This window comes from Lepus europaeus, chromosome 16 (genome assembly GCF_033115175.1).
Source record: "Lepus europaeus isolate LE1 chromosome 16, mLepTim1.pri, whole genome shotgun sequence".
In the NCBI taxonomy this organism is placed as follows: Eukaryota; Metazoa; Chordata; class Mammalia; order Lagomorpha; family Leporidae; genus Lepus; species Lepus europaeus.
The window spans coordinates 60,594,170-60,620,591 of record NC_084842.1 but is presented as its reverse complement, the minus strand read 5'-3'; the positions used below and the strand labels follow the sequence as shown (position 1 = coordinate 60,620,591).

The 26,422-nt window shown below is 38.6% G+C and overlaps 1 protein-coding gene across 1 annotated transcript in view; it reads left to right on the top strand.

Moving 5' to 3' along the window:
* Positions 1 to 26,422, top strand: part of NWD2 (NACHT and WD repeat domain containing 2) — a 163,035-nt gene that overhangs the window by 63,406 nt on the left and 73,207 nt on the right. Inside the window, exon 2 of the mRNA XM_062213546.1 lies at positions 82 to 170. Coding sequence (XP_062069530.1) covers positions 82 to 170 — 89 coding nt within the window. The remainder of the gene's footprint in view (positions 1 to 81; positions 171 to 26,422) is intronic.

Here is a 26,422-nt window from a genome sequence, read left to right as displayed (position 1 = left end):
GGTCAATATTTAAGTTTTCCTTTTTTGGGGGAAAATATTTATGATATATTCACATTCTGTGTGTTTGTTTTTCTACTACAGACACAGGAGCAGAAAGACAGGCACTACGAGAAAATGTGTATCCTAAGCTGAGAGAATTCTGCAGAGAAAACTATGGATTGGAATTTCAGGTACTGCCAATACTAATCTCATTTTTAATTATGTCAGCTGAATAACTAGTGTTTGTTTCTGTCACAACTTGAGTCGTATAATGACAAGTGTTAATATATGAATTTTTTCATTTATTTAAGCATAGGTAAAAAGAAATCCTGGGATATAGAAATAAAATATTGAGTCAGTTTTGGTGTTTGAACCTTAATACTCTTGATTCCCTCCTAGTACTGGTTCATCTTTTTCTTTGAACCATTTTTATTTGCTTTTTTAGCAGGCTCCATTATCCAAAAGGTGAATGTTGCTGAACACATGTGTTTAAGTTATCATCACTAGAAATGTTTTTACGCCTCAAAATCAGGACCAGCTTTTAAAAAATATTTTCTTTCAGTGGCTTGGCCAGTGCTTACTTTCTCTCTTGCCTTCTAGATATGCTAATGTTCCAGATATTCTAATATTGTGTAAAAATCCTTTTTCCTATTTCAGGGCCTTGTCATTAATCAAAAAAAAAAAAAATCTATCTCCCTTTCAAGGGACAGTAACTGCATTTGTTATTGCTAAAGTTCTTGACATCTCAGAATTTTATTCACTGTTGATTTTGCCACTAATGCCAAAGTACTTGAAAACGTTGGATGTGTCATAAACATCCCAAAACTGAGAAACTGAATGGTTCTTGCAACAGCTATTATTTATTCATATTTTTTCAACTTTATTTACAATGGAAGTTTTAACTGTTTGGTCCTGTCTCAACTACACATTTACACTGTCTAGTGATGGCTATGTAGTAGGGATTTGTGGTGCAAGACTGTAAAATGTACCATTGTTTGTGGAATAAACCTTCACCTTTCTTTTTGTTTCCTCCTGGATAAATATTTTATCTTGGTACATCTCCCGAAGCCTTCTAACACGATGTATAAAGTAATAGTTTCTAAATGGCTTCCATCTCAATGCATAAAATCAGTCAGCAGCAGGCCTTTATGACGTACATATTGAATAGTTGCTCATAAGTTACCATTTACTTGATAAATTGTGAGCCTAAATTAAATTCTTTGTCATGAATTCAGCATTACCTTCTCTGTGGAATCTGGTTCTACTGATAACAGAGTCCCAACTGTTACAAAACTTCCAGTCTGTCAAGATTCCCACACACTTGGACACATCCTGTGGACTCGGTTACTATAGAAAAAGAAATGCGTCTGAGCACATTAATCCCATCTTTGAGTTTACTGTTTTGCATCATTTCTGCCAGTAGAGGAAGGATGCTGTTCAACCAGAGCAGCCTGCATGACACCTGGCATTGACTAGGAATTGCAGAGGGGAAAAAGAGAAAGGTGTAGCTTCTCAGTCAGAGGAGGCACAGAGAAGCCAAATGCAGCCAAAGGAAAACTACAGAAGTCAAAGCCCACAGGATAAACCTGTGGCACAGATCATTCTAGGCAGGTGAATGAGTTAGCGAAAGAGATGCTGGACAATGGTGGAAACAGCACTGGGTCCAGAAGATGTGGGGCTAAGGCCCGGCTCTCCACCACAAGTGACTTTACCTGCCTTATCCCTCAGTGCAATGTCTAATTTAGGAATGGTAGCAGCTTGCAGGTCTGAGGTTATATCAAAAATTAAGTAGCACATGCAAAGTTGCAGTTGCCTCTCAGCTGTAAGTTCATAGGAGCTCAAATACATAATGTCTGAGTCTTCTAAGAATATGCTTTTTACTGTAGTCCTTTATGGTAGAGTAATTATAGCTGTTCTCCCTAAGGATGAGTTTTCTAGAGAGAATTCTCTTTCCTCAACTGCAACAAAATATGGTGCCAGAAGCTCCATAAAAAGCCAATATACCCACACAGTATTCCAGATTCCATCTTTGGTTGTGTGTTGAGCACAGTAGAAATGAATTTCCCCAAGTTACTGAAAAATACTGACCTATTTCTGCCTGCTTACCTTTTCTTAGCCATCTTGTGCACCTAGTGTGCTTTCCAGTCTGATCCTTCCTCATCTGACCTCCTAGATCCTACTCATTCTTAAGAATCCTCCTGTCTGATTACACATTGCATCTTTGTCTGCCTTGCAGTGGCATGTTGTGCATGGGTTTCTGCAGTGAAGTATGCGGTTTTGGGTTGCCTGAACATTCCAAGGCTTTCCTACTTTAGAATTTTGCTGTGGCTGTTCGGCCAGGAATACCCACCCCTTCATCTTCACCTGCTGCTTTCTGATCATTACCACTCAAGTGTCACTTCCTAGAGATACCTGGTCTCTTAATAACCTAATCTTAAATCACCACCTAGAAGCTGTCTTTCTTTTTTTTTTTTTTCTTTTTGACCGGCAGAGTGGATAGAGAGAGAGACAGAGAGAAAGGTCGTCCTTTTTTTGCCATTGTTTCACCTTCCAATGGCCGCTGCGGCCAGCGCATGGAGCTGATCTGAAGCCAGGAGCCAGGTGCTTCTCCTGGTCTCCCATGGGGTGCAGGGCCCAAGCACTTGGGCCATCCTCCACTGCACTCCCGGGCCATAGCAGAGAGCTGGCCTGGAAGATGAGTAACCCCAACTGGGACTAGAACCCGGTGTGCCAGCACCGCAAGGCAGAGGATTAGCCTGTTGAGCCATGACGCCGGCCTAGAAGCTGTCTTTCACATTGTGTTATTTTAGCTCTTACATAGCATATGTCAATATCAGGTATTTTTTCTGTTTAATTGTGTGTTGGCTTGCTTGTTGCCTTTCTTGAATCAAATGATTAGTTCCATAAGAATAGATGCTTTTCTTTCTTCATGGTAGCTGTATGTATTCCTGGTCCTAGAATAGTGCCCAACACCAAGAAAAGCTCTGTAAAATTTGAATGAATGTGAATGAACGACCACATGAAATATTAATAAATGAAGAAGCCCAAAGATTAATTGTTTAAGAAACCTTTCTCTGACATCCCTCCTTCCCAGGATGTACTCTGTACCCTCCTCTTTGTTTCCCTATTTTCCTATGCGTAACTCTCAGTCATTCATCCAGTCCATTCAAGAAGTATTTGTTGTGCACTGACCACATGCCAGTCAACATTCTAAATGCTGGGAACACAAGAGCAAACCAGACAGACACTTTTCTGTGGACCTTCTAGTAATATTGAAGGAGGCAGACAATTAACAGATAAGGTCTATGGGTCTAAATGCATTTATTGGATAAATGTCTTTATTGAAATACAGTAAGATAAGGGAGCCTAAGGCATGCTAAGCAGTCAGAGAAGACTCAGTGATGGGACAACCTTTGAGCAGTGATCTGCAGACAGTGTTGCAGGAAGTCATGCAGAAGTCTAAGGAAGAAGAAGTCCAGGCACAGGGTGCAAGGACAAAAAAGATCTGAGGTGAAAATTTGTTTAAAATATTCTAGAAGCAGTAAATAATCCAAGTGTGAATTTAGTGGAACAAGTAAGAGGAATAATTATAGATGACATCAAAGTCAGATCATATGGGGCCTTACAGGCTGAGGTTAAGAACTTAGAATTTCACTAAGAAAGCTATAAAGGGACATGATATGATTTGACTTCCCTGTAGAGATTTGCTCAGGTGCTATGAGTAGAATAGAAGGGGGAGGGAAAGATAGTGAAGCAAGGAAGTGATCGTCATGGGACCTAAAATTGAGCAGTGGAGAGATGAGAATCATCTGGTTAAGTAAGTTTTTCATAACATGTCTGTAAGTCCTGGAATTGTCTGCTGCTCAGATAAGCCCAATGGTCTGGGAAGTAGCTGACAAATAATACGCCATTTTGTCAGATTTCTTTTTTTTTTCCTAATTTTTGTTAATTTATATAAGGTGAACAAATGTCATATATCTCAGATATACAGATGTAGGAGCATAATGTTACTTCCCACCCTACTCTCCTTCCTGCCCATGCTCCCACCCTCCCTCCTCTTTCCTTTCTTACCCTTTCTTACAATTTTTACAATGACATACTTTCAGTTTATTTTATAATCAAGTTTAACCCTCCACTAAGTAAAGAATTCCACAAATGGTAAGAAGAAAAAACACTGTTCCTCAACAGTAGAGACCAGGACTGTAAACAATAATCAAGTCTCAAAATGTAAATTTTACACATATTTAAGTCACTTTGATAGAATATGGAGTTATATACACTCTATCTTAATGTCTGTCTGGCAAGCTATTTTGTAATAATTCTGTGGGTTTTTTTCCACTTAAACTTTGATATTTAATGAAAATGTACCAGATTGATTATCTGAACTTCAGTTAATTCTTTGCAGGGTGTATGTGTTCATTCAACATGTGCATGTACATGTAGATTGCTCAAAGATAGAAACAGCTAAGTGGAAAGAAATTTTTGAGTTGTCGATTTCCAGGTTCATTCCATTGTGGTTAGAGATGGTGCATGGTATGATTTCAGCTTTTAATTTGCTGAGACTTGCTTTTTGGCTTAGCATATGGTCTATCTTAGGGCAAGTTCTATGTACTGATGAGAAGAATGTGTATTCTGCTACTGTGGGTGAAAAGTTCTGTAGATATGAGTTAGGTTCGTTTGGTCTGTAGTGCTGATTAGCTCTGTTGTTTGTTGATTTTCTGTCTAGTTGATCTGTAGATTGATGAAAGTGGGGTGTTGAAGTTCCCCATTACTATTATATTGAAGTCTATGTCTCCCTTTAGCGCCATTAACATTTCTTTTCAATAGCTGAGCACTCTGTAATTGGGTGAGTATACATTTATTATAGTTACATCTTTCTCTTGAATTGATCCCATAATCATTCCATAGTGCCTTTCTTTGACTTTTTTAACAGTTTTGGTGTTAAAGTTTATTTTGTCTGATATTAGGATGGCAACACCTGCCCTTTTTGGCTTTCCATTAGCATGGAATATCTTTTTCCATACTTTCATTTTCAATCTGCGTGTATGTTGGTGAAATGTGTTTCTTTTAGGCAGGAAATAGATGAATCTTGTTTTTTAATCCATTCGGCCAGTGAGTTGAGGCTGTTTACATTTAAGGTGACTATTGATAAGTAACAGCTTGGCTCTGCCATTTTTCCATAAATATTCCTATTGTTTCCTTTGGATTTCTTTTGTACTTTTACTGGGGATTTTCTGCCTTCAGATTCTTACATAATGAAGGCTATCTTTCTATGTTTCTGTGTGTAGCACATCCTTAAGCATCTTTTGTGAGACTGGATGAGTGGTGATAAATTCTTTCAATTTCAGTTTGTTATGGAAGGTCTTTATTTCACCTTCAATCATAAATGAAAGCTTTTCAGGATACAGTATTGTGGGTTGACAATTTGTTTCCTTAAGACTTGGACCATGTCTCACCATTCTCTTCTAGCCTGTAGGATTTCTGATTATAAAGTCAGCTGTGAGTCTAATTGGAGACTCTCTGAAAGTAATCTGGTGTTTTCTCATGCACATTTTAGAATCTTTTGTTTATGTTTTACTGTGGAGAGTTTGACTACAATGTGTCATGGTGAAGGTCTTTTTTAGAGCCATTAGGCAAGAAAAAGAAATCAAAAGGATACAAATTGGAAAGGAGGAAATCAAACTATCCCTATTTGCAGATGACATGCTTCTATACTTAGGGGATCTAAAAGACTCCACTGAGAAACTATTGGAACTCATAAAAGAGTTTGTTAAAGTGGCAGGATATACAAAATCAACACAGAAAAATCAATAGTCTTTGTATACACAGACAATGCCATGGCTGAGAAAGAACTTTTAAGATCTGTAACATTCACAATAGCCACCCGGAATTTAAATACCTCGGAATAAATTTAATCAATGATGTCAAAGATATCTACAATAAAAATTAGAAAACAAACAAACAAAAAATGCAATGGAAGAAGACATTAAAAAAGGAAAAATCTTCTGTATTCATGGATTGGAAAAATCAAAATCATCGAAATGTCCATACTACCAAAAACAATTTACAAATTCAGTGCCACCTCAATCAAAATACCAATGACATTCTTTGCAGATCCAGAAAAACTGATGCTAAAATGCATATGGAAATATAAGAGATCCCAAATAGCTAAGGCCATCTTATAGAACAAAAACCAAACTGGTAGCATCAAAATATTTGATTTCAAGAATACTGCAGGGCAGTTATAATCAAAACAGCCTGGTACATAATCAAAATTACCTGATGCTAGGACAAAAACAGACTTGTAGACCAATGGAACAGAATAGAAGCTCCAGAAATCCATCTACACATCTACAGCAACTTGTATTTGACAAGGAGCTAAAAGCAATCCCCAGAGCAAGGACAGTCTCATCAACAAATAGTGCTGGGGAAACTGGATCTCCACTTTCAGAAGTATGAAATCAGACCCCTACCTTACACCTTACATAAAAATCCACTCAAAATGGGTCACAGACCTAAATCTACGGCCCAATACCACTAAATCATTAGAGAACATGGGGGAATCTCTGCAGGCCATTGGTATAGGCAAAGACTTCTTGGAAAAGACCCCAGAAGCACAGGCAATCAAAGCCAAAATTGACAAATGGGATTATAGCAAGCTGCTTCTGCGCAACAAAAGAAACACTGAGCAAAGAAAGAAGCATCCTAGAGAATGGGAGAAAATATTTGCAAACTATGCAACTGATAAAGGGTTAACATCCAGAATCTATAAAGAGCTCAATAAACTCAATAACAACAAAACAAATAATCCAATTAAGAAATGGGCAGCAAGCAAGTACCAACAGGTATTTTTCAAGAGACGAAATTAAAATGACCAAAAGACACTTGAAAAAATGCTCAGGATCACTAGCCATCAGTGAAATGCAAGTCAAAACCACAATAAGGTTTTACCTCACTCCATTTAAAATGGCTTTCATACAGAAATCAACAAAAAACATGCTGGTGAACATGTGAGGCAAAAAGTACCCTAATCCCCTGTTGGTGGGAATGTAAACGGGTGCAGCCACTGTGGAAGACAGTACGGAGACACCTCAGAAATCCAAATATAGAACTACCATATGACCCAATCATCCCACTCCTGAGAATTTCCTCAAACCAAATCAGCATCTGAAAGAGTTATCTGTACCCTCCATGTTCACTGCAGTTCAGTTCACAATAGCGAAGATATGGAATCAACACAGATGTCCATCAACTGTTGCCTGGGTAAAGAAATTATGGTATATATATATATATATATATACATATATACATATATATATACATACACTATGGAGTACTACTCAACTGAAAAAAAAGAAAAGCTGAAATCTTGTTTTTTCCAGCAAGATGGACACAACTGGAAACCATTATAATTGGTGAAATAAGCCAGTCCCAAAAAAACAGATATCATATTTTACCCTGATCAGAGGTAACTAATAGAGTACCTAAGATGCAATGTTTAGGAATAAAATGGACATTTTGAGATTCAATGATTTTTTTACAGCCCATTTCTGTTCTGTGAGAAACAGTGTTTTTTTTTTTTCTTAATACTATTTGTTGAACTTTTACTTAGTGTAGCATTAACTATACAATCATAAAGTAAACTGAAAATAGAACTTGGTAAAAGTTAAGAGTGGGAATGTGGGAGAGAGCAGGGAGAAGGGTTGGAGCATGGATGGGAGAGATGGTAGTGGGGGAGTATCACTATGTTCCTAAATCTATATATATGAAATACTTGATATTTGTATAACTTAAATAAAATTTTAAAAAATTAAATTTTAAAAAAAGAATGAGCGGAATGAATATGGAGAAACAGAGACAGACTTGGCAGAATGCAGGCAGTGCAAGACCCAATGAGGAAAGGGCCTGTGCTTATGCCCACAGATGCCATCTCTCTGGCTTTCAGGTCTGTCCTCCATTCCCACTGCCCACAGCCTGTGCTGGCCTTCATTGCCCTGAAAAGTGGACGAATACAGAGCATCTTAATTAGTCTCTTTGTCTGCTTATCATGGCTGGTTGCAAATCTTCAAGAAAGACATTTGGTTCTTGCTTGTTGTTTTTGTTTCTAATTATTTTTGTTTATTTGAACAGTGGCAAGACGGAGGGATACAGAGAGACAACTTTCGTTCATTGATTGACTCCCCAAATACTTGCCTACAATAGCCAGGGCTGGACCAGGCTAAAACCAAGAGCCGATAACTCCATGTGAGTGGCCAGAACCCAAGCACTTGAGCCATCACCTATTGCCTCCCAGGGTGCATTAGCAGGAAGCTGAAATTGGAAGAGGAGTAAGAACTTGAACCCAGCACTCTGATATGGGATGTAGGCATTCCAAGTGGCATCTTAACCACTGTGCCAGACACCTGCCCTTCTTGGTTATATTTTTAAAGATTTATTTTATTTATTTGAAATACAGAGTTACAGAGAGAAGTAGAGCGAGAGAGAGAGAGGGAGAGAGAGAGAGAGAGATCTTACTTTCTGCTGGTTCACTCCCCAAAAGACCACAATGACCAGAGCTGAGCCAACCCAAAGCCAGGAGCCAGGAGTTTTTCCCAGTCTTCCACATGGGTGCAGGGACCTAGGGAGTTGGGCCATCTTCCACTGCTTTCCCAGGCCATAGCAGAGAGCTGGATCGAAAGAGGAGCAGGCGGGACTTGAACTGGTATCCACATGGGATGGTGGAGCTGCAGGCTGCGGCTTTAACCCACTGTGCCACAGCACCGGCCCCCCTTCTTGGTTATTTTTAAGTCCTCATGGTTTGAAATAGAGTTGGGCATTTGGGAATGGGAGGGATAGTAAAATTGTGTTCAGCAAAGAGTCTGCATCATGTCTCTACTTCAGGTTTTCTGTATGCCACCACCAGTGTGTCTTTTTTAAATGTCATGTTGACAGTTCCTTTGCTTATAAGGCTTTCATTGCTCCCTGCTGACTACAGGGTCTTTCTTTTTTTTTTTTAAAGATTTATTTATTTTTATTTGAAAGCAGAGTTACACAGAGAGAGGAGAGGCAGAGAGAGAGATAGAGAGGTCTTCCGTCTCACTCCGCAATTGACCGAAATGGCCGGTGCTGCACCGATACAAAGCCAGGAGCCAGGAGCTTTCTCCCGGTCTCCCATGTGGGTGCAGGGGCCCAAGGACCTGGGCCATCTTCTACTGCTATCCCAGACTATAGCAGAGAGCTGGATCTGAAGAGGAGCAGCAGTGCCCATATGGAATGCCGGTGCTGCAGGCCAGGGCGTTAACCCCCTGCACCACAGAGCCAGCCCCAGGGTCTTTCCTTAATATAAGCTCCACTGTCTCTTCAGCTTTCTCTCTTTGAAACATAAGCAGGCCTTGCTAACTAAGTCATTCTTGGCATGTTCTCAGTGCTCAGCTTGCTGATGCTTCATTCTGGACCAGAAAACCTCATTCCGTGTATCTATTTCTATTTGAGTTCTTCACTTCGGATGGGAATACCCTTTCTGCACCCCCAGCAATCTCCATGTCTGTCATAAATCCAGCTCAAGGCATAGCTTTCCCAAAATGTCTTTTCAGGTTGCCAAGTGTATCCTTTCTACTCTCTGAACTCTGATAAATCTGTCCAATGTAGCCTTGCTGATCCACCAAGCCAAGAATAAACGTAATTAGAGCATGAGAATTTTATAGGTATTTTTAACTGATCTATGGACTTGGGCAAGCATCTCCATTTTAAAAGTAATTTTTCATTTGAGTTCAGCTATTTTCTTAGTATAATTTTCGTTTGAGTCCAGCCACTTTCTTAGTATCATGTACTAAGAATATCTTCGGATAACCAACTTCTTTAGTGCTCACTTTGTATTTATCTTACCTCATCGTGGTCACTGAAGTACCTAAACCACTTTTTTATTTTTTGGCCTCTGTCATCCAATAAATCGTAAAGACTTACCAGTCCCACCTCCCTAAGTGTTTCTGCAGTGTCTGCTTTGTTCGTATTATTGCCATGTGGACTGTTGCCAGAGATACCCTGTTTACCTTCATCTCTTCATCTTCCTCCGTTCTTCTGCCCACCTCTCCCAGTCCACCCTGCACAGTGTTGTGCAAGACATTTCCGTTCTGACTTTCAAGCACCGGCGATAGTCTGCACTTCTTCACACACCATCAACGTTCTCTTTTCCCTCCTGAGATCCATTGAGGTCCTGCTTTCAGCCTGTTCTGGTCTTTCTGAATTATACTGGGTGCCCCAAACGTGTCCCTTCTTGCCCCTGAGTCTTCACACCCATGGTGCCTTTCAATTTCCTCCACCCAGGCAAATAAGTAGAAAAATACATATTAATTCTTAAAGAAGCAATGAACAACCTTCTTCAAGATTCTATAGTACTTTATCCTTAGTAAAATGTCATCTTGTTTTAATCACTTCTTAAATTTTCCTCCTTCACTCACTTTTATAATACCAGATCATACCAGACACATAATAGATGCTGGTGGATTGAACTGAATTTATTGACCAAGTGAATATGACACAGAAACTGAGAGCCTAGAGCAGTGTTCTGCAAAATAATAAAATTTGAGTCCCAGAAGGAAACTATATATGTACTTTTAGATTATCTACTAACTGCATTTTAATAAGTAAAAGGAAACAGTTTAAAAAATGAAAAGAGGTAAAATTTATTTTAATAATTTATGGCAGGCTGGCGCCATGGCTCACTTGGCTAATCCTCTGCCTGCAGTGCCAGCACCCCAGGTTCTAGTCCCGTTTGGGGCACCAGGTACTTGTCCCGGTTGCTCCTCTTCCAGTCCAGCTCTCTGCTGTGGCCCGGGAGGGCAGTGGAGGATGGCCCAAGTGCTTGGGTTCCTGCACCTGCATGGGTGACCAGGAGGAAGCACCTGGCTCCTGGCTTTGGATAGGCGCAGTGCCGGCTGTAGCGGCCACTAGGGGAGTGAACCAACGGAAGGAAGACCTTTCTCTCTGTCTCTCTCTCACTGTCTATAACTCTATCTGTCAAAAAAATAATAATAATTTATGTCAATATACCCAAAACATGTAACCCATTTAAATTATTAATTTAAACTATTCATGAGCAAATTTACATTATTTTTGCTTCCTAAATTTTCAAAGTCCATTGTATAATATAATATACTCACAGGACATCCAAATTTGTACTGACCATGTTTCAGAACATCAACAGTCACTTGTGGCCAGTAGCTCCAGGCTGGGCAGCACAGCTTTAGATGGGAGTGAAGTCCTGGTAGGATCATTCCAGTGCAGATGAGGGACTGACTTCCTGATGACAGGTGTTCAGCTGAGAACAACAGAGGCCTTACTTAGATAAGCTACTGGGGGAATGAAATTTAATTGTACATCTAAAAAATAAATCCAGATAATGATTAAGAATATAATTTTTCCACTGGTCAAAATAATAACTTTTTTCATTTGATCAGTATTGTACATTGCATGTATAGGATGTTTTACCAAAATAATTAATGTAATTTTCATAAGCACAGTGTAATCAGGATGAAGTGACTTTAATATATGAGGCAGCAGAATAAAACTTCATGACCGGGAGTTTATTTGCCTACTATATTAATACTTGATTTCAAATTAGAAGATGCACGTGATGGAAACTAACCCCTCTTATTCCTAAATCTTATATAACAGCCCTTGTCTTGAGAGGTGCCATTTGTTATCTTTTTCAGGTTTTCAAATATAGCTTTCAAAAGTGAATTCTTATGAATCCTCTTGCAATTAAGTGTAACACCTTGGTCTCCCAGCAGGAACTCCCCGTGGTGTGTTGCCTCAGCCCTTCTCCACTCTGACAGGCATATGTTGGGTTTGTGTTGTATTTTATTTCTATTGCTCCTAACAGCAGGAAGATCTTGCAAGTACCTGATTTCTGTCTCAGGATGACACTTTCTTGTCACCTGAAAGCACCAAAGAAATGGACTCCCATCCAGGGGAAGGTACCTGCCTTTTGGTCCTTCAGTTGGGGTTGGTCCTTCTCTTCTGCAGTGAAGTTCCATCTCTCCACATTTCCTTTGGTCCAGACTTGCCCTAAGCTTTATTTTCTCCTTAAGCTGTAGCCTATACATGGGTCATCCCATTTCAGCATCTCTAGCTCTCTCCCCTCCATAATTGCATGAAGATAATTATGTTTTAAGTGTTGATGTGTTTGAAATGGAGCTCATCCTTCTTCTCCCTTCCATAGTTTCCAATTGTTACTGTTTCCAAATATTTGAGACTTCAAACTCTTGGCGTACAGTCTATTCTCTTACCCTGTAAAAACTAGATCCAAGTTGCCACCATTCTCACTGATTCATCTGCCAGAGTGTTTCTCAGAAGCTATCATTTTCTTTCCATTTCACAAGTCTGGTACTTCTGTTTCTTAATAACTAGGCAACAATGGTAACCTTTTTAAAGATATGTCCATATCCTTGGCGTAATTTGTTTTGGTGTAGACTATATACAGCTTAAACAATCTTCCTTGTAGTAGTATATACCAGGATTCATTATTCTAAGATAAATGGTTTTTCACATTTTTATATCCATAAAATCAGTGTACCTTACAGATAAATGGTGTATTGCAATGTAATTGGCATGTGTTTCATTTTAGTTATGTATACATTGAAGCAGTCTGCAATTGGTAACATTTCAGATTCATAAAATGCAGCCTGTTATATCATTGATAGAGTATAATGGGAACACTATGCAATTTCCTGCTAAGAAGACTGGTTCAGAGGAGTGGACTAAGATAGTGGAGTAGGGAGGGAGCTTACTGCTCAAGTCTAGGAGAAGATAGTTTAAAAAAGAAAGACTGTAGTCTCAGGAAAGAGGGAGAAAACAGCAGAGAAAACTCCATGTAAATTGGAGGACCACAGTGGACCTACAAGGAGGGCAAAGACTCACACAACTTAGGATTCCACCAGCCCAGAGCCTCTGCACCAGCGTTGGAGGACAAGGTGAGACCAGACTACAGTAGCCTAAGCCACTGGCGAAAATGCTGCAGGAAGAGCCTAGAGGGAATCCATCTTGGAACCCCATGGATTATAGTGTACCCACCAAACTAGAGGGGAAAAAACAAAGAGGGGACACGTTTTCTCTCTCTTTGATCATCCTGAAAAGGTGTCCTGTAACAAGCTGATAGCAGGCACCATTTTGGACATACATAACAGCTGCGCCAGCTCCTGTCCACATCCAGTAACCAGCCAAGCGGAGACTCTTGAGTCTGGTGGAGAGAACAGACAGTGGGGTGGGTGCCTGTGACCATGGTGGGCTTGTGTGCTGGGACTGTGAAAACACCAAGACTGTGTGGGAGGACTCAGGTTGTGATTGGGACACTGGACGGACACTGTGGGAGGCTCCACACAAGCAGGGCTCCCTGGTAACCTGGCAAGAGACATCGCTGAGGAATCTGAATATACACTGAGGATTACACAGATCCTTTGTGTAGTCCTTGTGACAGAGCAGATGAATAATATACTCACTGGGACTGGCTTCCAGGCACTGGTCTCCTTTGAGGAGAAGAGCTCAGCTGAGTCTACACCAACAGACAAGAAGAAACCTCCATTTGATTAAGAAAAAAAATTTACCACACCAAACCTGGATGTGTCACCTCAAACACGCCCTTCACCAAGGAGCACTAAACAGAGCTTTCTGGCCACTCCCACCACACGCCTTTAGGTATTCTCTGAAAGCAGACACCCCGCAAATTCAGACATAGTCCAAAGATACAAGCCTCCACAGTGAAAAATCTAAGACCAACCAGTATCCCCACAAATGTCGAATAACAAACACACCAATCCAAGAAACAAGAACAAGGAAGACAACATTACATCCCCAAAAGAACACAACACCTCAATACTAGATTTTGAAGATAATGATATTGAAGAAATGCCTGAAATGGAATTCAAAAAATTGATCATAGAATTACTTAGAAGTTATCAGAAGCAAATACATGAACTAATGAAATTCATACATGACATGAAAGAAAATATCTCCCATGAAATTGAGATCTTAAAGAGAAATCAAAATGAAATATTGGAAATGAATAACTCAATATTAACAAATAAAAAGAACACTGGAAAGGCTTAACAACAGAATCATTGAAGCAGAAGAAAGAATATCTGACTTAGAAGACAAAGCACAGGAAAATATACAGTAAGATCAAACACAAGAAGAAATTAGAAAACTAAAAAACACTGTCGGTAATCTACAGGATACTATCAAATGACCCAACATATGCGTTCTAGGAGTTCATGAAGGCAGGGAGAGAAAGGATTAGAAGGCCTTTTTAGTGAAATAATAACAGAAAAGTTCCCAAATTTGGAGAAAGGGGCATCCAAGTACAGGAAGCACATGGAACTTCTAATAGACATCACCACAACACATTGTGGTTAGACTCTCTACAGTAAAACATAAAGAAAAGATTCAAAAATGTGCACAAGAGAAATGCCAAATTATTTCAGAGATCTCCAATTAAACTCACAGGGAACTTCTCATCAGAAACCATACAGGCTAGGAGAGAATGGCGATATAGTCCAAATCTTAAGAGAAAAGAACTACAACCTGATACCATCAAATTACTAGAGAACATTGGGGAAACGTTGCAAGACATTAGTACAGGCAAAGAGTTCCTGGAAAAGACCCCAGAGGCACAGGCAGTCAAAGCCAAAATCAACAGAAGGGATTACATCAAATTGAGAAGCTTCTGCACTGCAAAAAAAGCACTCAGGTAAGTGAAGAAGCAAGTGACAGAATGGGAGAAATTATTTGCAAACTATGCAACTGATAAAGAATTAATAACCAGAATATATAAGGAAATTAAGAAACCCCACAATAACAAAACAAACACCCAGTTAAGAGATGGGCCAAGGACTTAAACAGACATTTTTCAAAAGTGGGAATCCAGATAACCAACAGACACATGAAAAAATGTTCAGGATCATTAGCTGTCAGGGAAATGCAAATCAAAACTACAATGAGGTTTCATTTCACCCCAGTTAGAATGGTTTTCATACAGAAATCAACAAATAACAAATGCTGATGAGGATTTGGGGAAAATGGTACCCTAATCCAATGTTGGTGGGAATGCAAACTGGTAAAGTCACTGTGGAAGACAATTTGGAGATACCTCAGAAATCTGAATATAGTCCTACCATATGACTCAGCCATCCCACTCCTTGGTAGGGAAATGCCATCAGTAAATAAAAGACTTATCTGCACCTCCATGTTTATTGCAGCTCAATTCACAGTAGCTAAGATATGGAATCAACCTATGTGCCCATCAACTGAAGACTGGATAAAAAAAATTATGGGATATGTACAATATGGAATACTATATAGCAGTAAAAAATGAAATCCAGTCATTTGCAACAAAATGGATGAATCTGAAAAATATCAAACTTAGTGAAATAAGCCAGTCCAAAAGGGACAAATACCATATGTTCTCCCTAAGCTGTGAGAACGAATAGAGCACCTAAAAGGAAATGAACAGGTTTTTTTTTTTTTTTTTTTTTCTTAATGGAGAATGTACTGGGAATGGCAGAGGGAGGAGGAGGTGGGGTGGGAGTCAGGGTGAGAGGGTGGGTATGATGGGAAGAATCACTGTATTCCTAAAGTTCTACTTATTAAATTTCTATTCATTAAATAAATGGTTTATTTGGGGAAAAATATTTTAAAAAATTGTTTTAAAAAGACTGGCTCAAATCCTAAATCTGCAGATCCAGTCTTGTAGCTCGATACTTGATCTCTTTGGTACGTAGATGATTCCTCGGTAAAGTGAATGGGAGAGGGATCATCTTCCAGTATTGTTGTAAGAATTAAATCTTACAGGAATAATGGTTTGTGGTAACTAATACAGAGAAAAAAGTAATGTATATGAGTGAAATTGACATCTCAAGATTTGGTTATTGTTTATATCCCTTGTCTAAACTCCTGAGGAACAGTGGTTTTTCTAGTTATTACTTGTTGGATTCTTTATTTAGTGGAGGATTAAGCTTGTGATTATAAAGTAAACTGAAAGTCTGTCATCACAAAAGTTAAAAGGAAGAAGGGAGTAGGGGAAGAGGAAGAATCATGTTCTTAAAACTATATAAATGAAATTTCCCTTTACACAAATATATAAATAAAATTTTGAAAATAATAAAGTTCTTGGTACATGAAAGACATTCAACTAATGTGAATTTCTTAGGCTTTCACCTTTTAATTCTGTTTCTTCATCGAATACCTAGTATAATGAAGTTACTTGTGCATGTTTTTTGTTTCTGCTGTCTGAGTATACTAAAAAGATCTTTGCTCATTTCATGATTTCTGTCTAACTGAGGCTGTATGTAGAGTGTGATATAGAGGAATGATGAATATGAAGAATCTTCTGGAAATATACATTGTCTCATGTATAAGAATTGATTATGCAGAATGTGGAAATTGGCAGATTAGGTGTCATAGTCCATATGTGCTGCTATTACAGAATTCCTGAGACTGGGTCATTTACAGAAGAGTAATTTTATTTTCTCCGAGTCTTGGAGGCTGCGGAGTCCGAAATCAAGTCACCCACCAGCAAGCTGGGGCTCTGCCTCCAATATGGAGCCTTGCCCACCGCATCCTCCAGAGGGGAGAAATGTTGTGACTAACACAGAGAGGGAGGCACATGCCCCTCCATCAGTTCCTCCATAAAGTGGCAGGAATCCATTCACGACAGCAGAATCCTCATGACCAAACAGTACCAAAAGGCCCCAGCTGCCAACACTGTTGCCTTGGAGATTAAGTTTCCAATACATGTTCAGACTATAATATTTGGATATTAGCTTAAGAGATTACTCTAAATTCTTTTAATCACTTCTTTGGTACATTGACCTATCCTGTAGGACTCTGTCTCTGGAAACTAGTATACAAAGAAAGGTATAGTTTTTTTTTAATAATAAGGCAGTTCCAGGACCTATGCAGTGTGCTCTCTGGGAAAATGATGGAAGGAGATAGAGAAAAGCAGAGTTCAGCAGACTTTCTTTCCCTTTTCCTTTCTCTGAGATTTGCTTCAGAAGAACAGAAGTAGATTAGATATGTGAAAACAAGTGGGGATGTATGTAGCACTGAGAACAGCTTGGACAGTCTATCTTCTTAGGATGCTGGAAAGAGATCACCTTGCATTACCTTCTGCCTTCCTGGGCAGGAGCACAGACACAAGAGACTATGAAGTTTAACTTTCAAAGCTGCCCTCGTTACTAGTGCCCATAACTAAGCTGAGAGCCACTGCAAGCTTCCATGATGAAGAGAGATGAACACACAAAAGGCTGAAGGTGAATAAGCTGTGTGGAGCTTGGCCTGTAGGCTTGGAAATCTTCATTCAGCGCTAGGGAGGTTGGCCCATATTGGCTGCAGGACAACACCAGCTTCTGAACAAGCTGAGAAAGAAAGGCCAGTCCATGGGTTACATCTACCCGAAATCCAACTGTGACTGCCAACCCCCAGGCAGACAGTGGGTATCACCTAGGGACCGTGCCCCAGAACTCCATTTTTCCCCTTAAGGATATGAGGTCACCTGGATATAATTTTAAAAAAAATAAGAGATGAGGATTAGTGTTGTTAAGCCACCATGGGTTAAGACACTGCCTTTGACACTGGGATCACATATGAGCACTGGTTCGAGTCCCAGGAGCTCCACTTCCAGTTCAACTCTCTGATAACGCACCGAGGAAAGCAACAGAAGTTGGTTCAAGTCCTTGGGCCCCTGCACCCATATGAGAGACATATGGAGCCCAGATCCAGCCATTGTGGCCATTTGGGGAGCGAACGAGTAGATGAAAGAAATCTTGATCTCTCAATTTCTCACTCTCACTCTGCCTCTGCCTCTGCCTCTGTATGCAATTCTGCCTTCCAAATAAATAAATAAATATTTTAAAAATATTTTTGAAAAGAAAAATCAAGGGAATGGGGAAGCCGTACATCTCAAAACACTTGGCATCTTGATTCAGGAGAGAATAAAGCCCTTGGAAACGCCAGTTTGAACTAAGGCTTAAATGGGATAGAACTAAAAGTTCACTTTATCCTGCCAACCAGAGGATGAAGACTTGGGCAGGAAACCCAAACTTGTTTTAGACAAAGTAAAGAAGGTACATTCTCTATACACATGAAAGTTGTAGGTTAATTAAATTTTGTGTGTCTCATATTAGCTGGGCCTTACTGGTGATTACTGAATTGAGCTGTCCGTCTCTCACTGCAGGCCCACCTTCAGCTGAGCCTATTTTTTCCTACAATTCCTAACATCTCGCCACAGCCCTCCTGTTCCATCAAGCCCCGTGTCTTTCGCTGTACACAGTTTTGGCTCTCACAACTGTGTCCCTGCTCAGATCTCAAAATGCATTTTTCATCGAGTTACCCAAATGCATCGCCAGCTTTAGAATTGACAATTATTGGTAATGGCCTTGATCTTTTCTCCATATGGTCTTACTAATCATGCTCCCCTTTCCTTTTGTGTTAACCAAATTGATGCTTCTTTCTGCCATGAAATGCATATCTTATCATTGAATTGAACATCCTTCCATGCAGGCCAGAGCTCCAATCTGTTTAGGTTGCTTCACATTTCAGTGTTATCCACCACAGCATGGATAAACTCGAGTTGATATTCTCTAAATGCATTATAAGCATGTATCATCCTTGTTCTGTCCATGCGAGTGGGCCAGTTTATAAAAAGGGGAAAGGAGGATAAAATAAAGAGGCAAAAGGGAAGGGAATATGCTGTCATAGTGCCTTTATTGCTGCAGGTGAACTGTAAATATCAGCTCCACATTTCTGCAGCATGGAGCAGCTCTTCAGGAATTCTGCCTCACTTCCCAAGGCAGTGTGAACAATTTCTCCTTGACTTTAGACTCACAATCTTCCGCTTGCCATTTCTATTAAACATGGAGTAGTGGTGCTGTGGGGAGCTTGAGAATTTAGCAGAGGAGCTATAGTTTCTTAAGCACTTATTTCTGCTAAATTGTGGCTAATTACCCTGACATTGGAAATCACCCAAGATTAGTCCTTCAGTAATCAGAAAGGAATGGGCATTTGGCATTCCAACTAAGATACCATGGTATAAAGTTTGTATTCTTTAAATAAAAGGTTTCTTTGGCTGGGGGGGGGGGGTAGGGAGGACACCACTTGGAATACCTGCATCCCGTATGGGAGCGCCTGAGTTCAAATTGTGGTTCTGCTCCTAATTCTAGCTTCCTGTTATTGTATACCTTAGGAGAGATCAGGTGATAACTCAGTTCACTGGGTCCCTGTCACCCATATGAGACACCCTGCTGGAGTTCCTGGCTCCTGGATTCAGCTTGGCACAGCAGTAGCTGTTACAGGCATTTGGAGAATACACCAGCAGATAGGAGATCTCTCTTTCTTTCTCTCTCTCTCTCTCTCTCTCTCTCTCTCTCTCTCTCTCTCTCTGCCTGTCTCTCTACATTTCAAATCAACAAAATAAAAATAAATACATAATGAAATAGGCCTCTAGTTTTGGTGACACTTAAATGTCCCAATGGAGAGTATAGTCATAATCGTGGCTTTCTCAAATTCTGAACACATGGTAGCCATTTCTTTTTTTATTACTATTTTTATTTATTTATTGGAGAGGCAGAGGGAGAGAGAACTCCCACTTGCTGGTTCACTCTTCAAATGCTTGCAATAGCTGGGTCTGGGTCTGGGTCAAGGAAAAAGCCAGGAGCTAGGAACTCAATCCAGATCTCCCTTTGGGTGGTAGAAACCAAATTACTTGATCCATCACCAGTTGCCTCCAGGGTCTACATTAGCAAATAGCTGGAGTCAGTAGTCAACAATATAATCCAGGCACTTCCACGTAGGACGAAGGTATCGACTTGCATCTAAACTTCTAGGCTTAAACACTTGCCCATGGCAGCTCTTACCATTCTTATTAATTTATTTCTTATAGGAAGGAGACCCTTTAGCAAGACTTTACACAGTAAGAAAAAGTCTTTATTTAATATGTCTGCTTTGTCAATAATTAGATTTAGAACCTTTAAAAATAAATTTGGTTTTATCATTATAAAGTAATAATGAAGATATGTGTATATATATGTAAATATATGTATATATATGTGCCTGTGTACATAGATGTATCTTAAATATATACATGTGCATACATGCATAGATATGAGAACATAATGGTATATGGCTAACACATAAACAATATGGGAGAACATGGTATGGAATGAATTTGGATGGGTTCTATATACTATCTGCAGGGTGGTAGGAAGTTGACCATGGAAGGCACAGTACAAAAAGCTTAAGAAGCTAGATTCAAATCTCATCTCTAATCACTTGCTATCTGTGACTTTGGGCAAGTTACTTCTCTGTGCTCTAGTTTTCAACTGTCAGAGACGATATGGTCTCTTTTCTCTGTCTCCATGTTTGGTAAACCATGATTGGCAGAGGTCCTGGCTCAGTTCATGATGGAATTTTTCATTATGATCACATTATAATTGTTAGGCTGGTCCAGTGGCCCAATCTCTCAAGATGCAGGGGATCAGGTCTGAGCAGTTAGGTGTCTTCTTGGGACTCTGGATGACTTTGGATGACCTCTTCTTATGGGACTGTTTCCTTCTATGATCTATTGGGCCAACCAGCAGTCATAAGGAACTTGATTGAGAATAAGATTTCTCAGAATTGCCTATTTTAATCATGTCTCTACATAATTCTTATTCATATATCTCACAACCAAGCAATAATTGTGGTAATCTATGGTAGATATTCTCAATAGTTTTTGTAAATGTGTAGTCATTGATAATGTGCCTCTGGAGTCTTCTTTGACTGATGTACCTGGGGCAAATCACTCTAACCAGAGAGAGCATTACCGCATGCACAAACCAAAACTCACCATGAGTAAACACCATCTAGTAAAGCTAGTCTGAGTTTTAAGACTCTTTTCAGCTTACCTTCTTCTGTGAAATAAACATTCTAGAAACAAGGCACAAATACTAAACACATTCAAGTGGGTTCTATCTTCACACAGTGCTGATCTTAGAAAGCTGTGCCCACCGCAGTGCTGACCTTAAAAAGCTATGTCTGTCTGTCTGAGTATCTATTTCAAAGAGATAGAAGAAAAGAGAAAGATTCTTCCATCCACTGCTTTACTCCCCAAGTGGCCACAATGGCCGGGGCTGGGCCAGGCTGAAGCCAGAAGCCAGAAGCCAGGAGCTTCCTCCAGGTCTCCCACGTAAATGCAGGGGCACAAGCACTTGGACCATCTTCTGCTGCTTCCCCAGACACATTAGCAGGGAGCTGGTTTGGAAGTAGAGCAGCTGGCACTTGAACTGGCACCCATATGGGATGCTCTGGCACTGCAGGTGGAAGCTTAACCTTTATGCCACAGAGCCAGCCCCAAAAGCTATGTCCTTAGCACAATACCATGGCTTCTGGCTGTTTAAAATTTTCTGAGTCTACTCTGTGTTCTTTTGAATATATTTAGTGGTAGCAAGTGTTAATCCTTTAAGAGTAGATTTTATTTTTATAGAAGACCTAACAGTCTTTCAAAAGCCGTGTATTATAAATGTAAAGACCTATAAGGCTGAAGAAATACCATTTTTAATCAAAGCAGACTTCAATGATAAAGTGATAAATTTTTTTGATATGAAATGAAATTACCCCGAAGAGGAAATGCCCTAAGCAACAGACTCTCATTGTAATAACTTTGAAGAGCAGCTTTCATTTCAGTACTGGGTTTGTTTTAAAAAATGGTCGTATTATCTCTGTAGTTACATTTCTGTTTTGCAATCAGATATTGTCCTATGGTGTGGGAAAATCAAGCATTTGGGAAATAGTTTTAAGTTCAAAGGCTCTTTCTGAAGAAATGATAGTGGGATGCTATTATGAGTTTAAGTTTGACATTTGGGAGGGTGTAAAGCATTGCTATTGTTTCTTACCAGTTGCTTTATTGTTGCATAATCTTGGTATTTAAATGATTGGGTCTTATTTCTTATCCCTTGAAATAAGACCCAGTCATTTACATATTAAAATTGTTTGCTTTGCTTGCTTACTTTTTGTTCTTAGACCAATGCAGTACATTATAATAATCCTGATAAATTTGCTTCTCTACCAAATGTTTAAAACAAGTGGAATGGTTTTAAGCAAAAAAAAAAAAAAAAAAAAAAAAGAGAGAGAGAGAGAGATATTCAAATTACTTTCCTGAGCTTTTAAATGATTAAATAAATAAAGACACATAAAATGTGCTGTCAACAAGTTAGTATTCCAATAAATAGTAAATTAGATTCTAGCGTCTGGAGTGCCTGGACATTAGGCTAAAAGCTAAACTTAATTTTTTTAAGTATATAATAAATCTTGTCTTGTTGAGCACTTCAGGTTCCAAATGGATTTTTTTTCATTTTTTGCCAATTATTGATCATGTGGATATATAGCATATTGATTTGCCCAAAATGATTTTTTAGTATTGTATAAGTTCCAATTATTTATTTCCTCCCTGTCTTTATGGTTGTTTGATTTTATCTTTTTTCATCATTTACTGCCCATGAAACACACAAGGAAGAGTAATTTAATGGAGAAAAGCTGGAGGCAGGAGAATATTGAAACAAAGCTACTAAATAAAGTAGGAAGGCATGGAGGTACAAAGGCCTGTGTAAGGGTGATAGTGGCCAAACTGAAAGAAATGACATGCAAAACTGCCTATAAGAGCCCCCCTAGGAGGCAAAGCATAGGATAACTTTGTCTTGTGAAAAAAAGTAAGATGAGGAAAAATAAATAAAATAAGTTCTATTTAAGTTCTATTTTGACATTTTTGCCCTGGTCATTTGTTCACACAGTGTAAAAGCTTGTTGTTTAGCTCTTAATATATAAGGGTACTTCCAAAAGTTCATGGAAAACAAAATTGATAATTTTATTTTGATGAAAAAATGTTTTAAACCATGCATATGGGAGAACTTCAAAATGTTCATATAAATGTGTATTATGAAAAAACTACACATGGATTTCAAAATTTATTTATTTAAAATCATATGTTTGACTCCATTTTTCCACAGACTTTGTGAAGTCACTTCATACTAGCCATTAGATTTAAATGTATACTCAACTACACTTCATTGAGCAAGAATATAAGACTGAAAAAAGTACAATAGTTATATAAAGTATCATTTTTCCCAGCCTTATTGAAATATAATCAATTTACATACCCTAAAACTCACCCTTTAAAAAGTGCAATTCAACACTATTTCATATATTCACAATATGTAACTGTAAAACCAATTTTAGAATGTCTTCATCACCCCAAAATTTTAGAAATCCTTTTCCCTTTAGTCATTTTTCCAAAGTCATCCTTTGTCCCTCCTCACTGGCCTTAAGTAACCACTATCTACTTTTTCTCCTAGGTTTGCCTATGCTGGACATCATGTATAAAAGGAATTATGCAATATATGGTTGTTTACAATTGCCTTCACTTTACATAATTTTCTTTTTTTTTTTGACAGGCAGAGTTAGACAGTGAGAGAGAGAGACAGAGAGAAAGGTCTTCCTTTTGCCTTTGGTTCACCCTCCAATGGCCGCCGCATTAGGCGCACTGCACTGATCTGAAGGCAGGAGCCAGGTGCCTATCCTGGTCTCCCATGGGGTGCAGGGCCCAAGGACTTGGGCCATCCTCCACTGCACTCCCTGGCCACAACAGAGAGCTGGCCTGGAAGAGGGGCAACCGGGACAGAATCCGGCACCCCAACCAGGACTAGAACCCGGTGTGCTGGCACCGCAAGGCGGAGGATTAGTCTAGTGAGCTGCAGCGCCGGCCAACATAATGTTTTAAAGGTTGATGCATATTGTAGCATATACCAGCATTTTATTACATCACTTGTTATTTCTGGTATTCTATTGCATCAGTGCCCTGTATTTATTTATGCACTGATCACTTGAGGACATTTGAATTTTTTCTACTTTTGGATATTATGAATAATGCTTCAATGAGCATTCATATACTAATTTTTATGTCAGCATATGTTTTCATTTCTCTTGTGGATATCCCTAGGAGTTGAATTGTAGTGACTCTGCTTAACCTTTTGAAGAACTGCCAAACTGTTTCCAAAGTGGCTGAACTGTTTTATGTTCTCATCAGCAATGTATGAGGATTCAAATTTCTCTTTATCCTTGCCACTGCTTTTTATTAGCAGTCCTTTTGGTTTAGTTACAATACTGGGTGTGAAGTATCATCACAGTGTGGTTTTAACTTGTATTTTCCTGATAACTACTGATGTGAGCATCCTTTTTTACCCTGGTTGGAAATTTATATCTATTCTCTGGCAGAATGACTATTTAGATCCTTTTGCCCATTTTAATTGAGTTATTTGTCTTTTTATTATTGAGGTGTAGAAGTTCCTAACACATACAACACAGAAATTTATCCGAATATATGATTTGCAAATATTTTCTTCCATTTTTGTGCTTACTAATTTCACTTTCTTGATAGCATCCTTTACAGTACTTTTCAAAAGAAATTTTGGTTTAGTCCAACCCATTTTTTTTCTCCAGTAGCTTGTATTTTGGTGTCATATCCGAGAATATATTTTTAAGCTTTATGTATTTGAAAGGTGGAGTTACACAGAGAGAGGGAGGGATAAAAGAAGAGACAGAGACAAAGATCAGTCTTCCATCCACTGGTTCACTTCCCAAATGTCTAGAATGCCCAGGACTGGACAAGGCCAAAGGCAGGAGATTCATCCAGGTCTCTCACATGGGTGCAGAGTATTGAGTACTTGGGCACCTTGGGCAATGCTCTGCTACCTTCCCAGACATATTAACAGGAAGCTGAATCAGAAGTGGAGCAGGTGGGACTCAAACCAGTGGCCACATAGGATACTGGAGTTCCAAATGGTGCCTAACCTGCACATATCACAACACACAACACAAGCCCCCAAAATCCATTGTTAAATTCAAGATTATGTAGATTTACTACTATTTTTATTCTAAGAATTTTCATGCTTTCAGTTCTTAAGTTTATACATGTGATCAATTCCAGGTTAACTATTTTATATGATATGGGGTAGGGGTTAAGCTCTATTCTTTTGCATGTGGATATCCAATTGTCCCAATACCATTTGCTGAAAAGGTTATATATTTTCCATTGAATTGTTATGGCACCCTAGTTGAAAATCAGTTGGCCTTAAGTATTAGGATTCATTTCTAGATTCTTTGATTTCCACTGTTGATTGATAGGTTTATCCCATGCCATACTACACTGTCTTATTTATTGTAGCTCTGTAGAACATTTAAAATCTGGAAGTTTGAGTCATCCAACTTTGTTCTTTTGATTCTTTTGATTATGTTGAATCTTTTCAATTTCAATATGAATTTTAAAGTAAGCTTCTCAACTTCAGAAAATAAACATTCTGGGTGTTTTGTAGTGATTGTGTTGAATCTGTAGATTAATTTGGGGAGTTTTGCCATCTTAACAATATTGCCTCCCAATACATGAACAAGGAATGTCTTCATTTATTTAGACCTCTTTTTAATTTCCTTTCAACAATGTTTTATCATTTTAAGAGTATAAATTTTACATTTATTTTGTTTTGTTGTATTTACTCCAAAGATTTTTATTATTTCTGATGCTCATTTAAATACAAGTGTTTCCTTAGTTCATTGCTACTATATATAAATTGCAATTCATTTTTGTCTATCAATCTTCTTTGTATTATGCAACTCATTATAAAGAATTTTAGTGGATTTCTTAGGATTTTAACATACAAAATAGTGTCATCTAGAAGCATTTTATTTCTTTTTCTTGCCTAATTGACCTGGCTAGAATCTATAGCACAGTGTTCAATAGAAATGATAGGGGCTATCATTCCTTTATTTCTACTATTAGAGAAAAAACTTCCAACCTTCCCCATTAAATATGATATAAGCTGTGGTTATTTCATAAGTGCCATTTATCAGATTGAGAAAATTTGTTTCTATTACTAATTCATTAATTCTTAATCATGAAAGGGTGTTCAATTTTTCCTGTGTATTTTGAGATGATCATATGTTTTATGGATTTTTATTCTGTTAATATAGGATGTTACATGGTTCATTTTTCTGGGGATTAACAAACATTGTGTTCTGGATAAATTGGACTTGGTTGCATTGTAAAGTCTTTTATATATGCTGAGGTCTTAGGTTTCCTAGTACTTTGTTGAGAAAATTTGTTTTATGTTCTCAATAAATATTGGTCCATAGTTTTCTTGAGCTGTTTTTGTCTCATAGTCTAAGTTTGGAAGAATGCCTTTTTCTGATTTTTCAGAATTTGTAGAGAATTAGGATTAATTTTTCCTTAAACATTTGATGGAAATTATCAGGGCATCGCTCTGAACCTGGGCTTTTCTTTTTGTGTAGTGCTGTTTTTTTTTAAATTACTTTTGAATCTTTTATAAAAGATTCATTATCAGTGACTATTTCATATTGAGTCAGTTCTTGTCATTTTTGTCTCTCTAGGAAT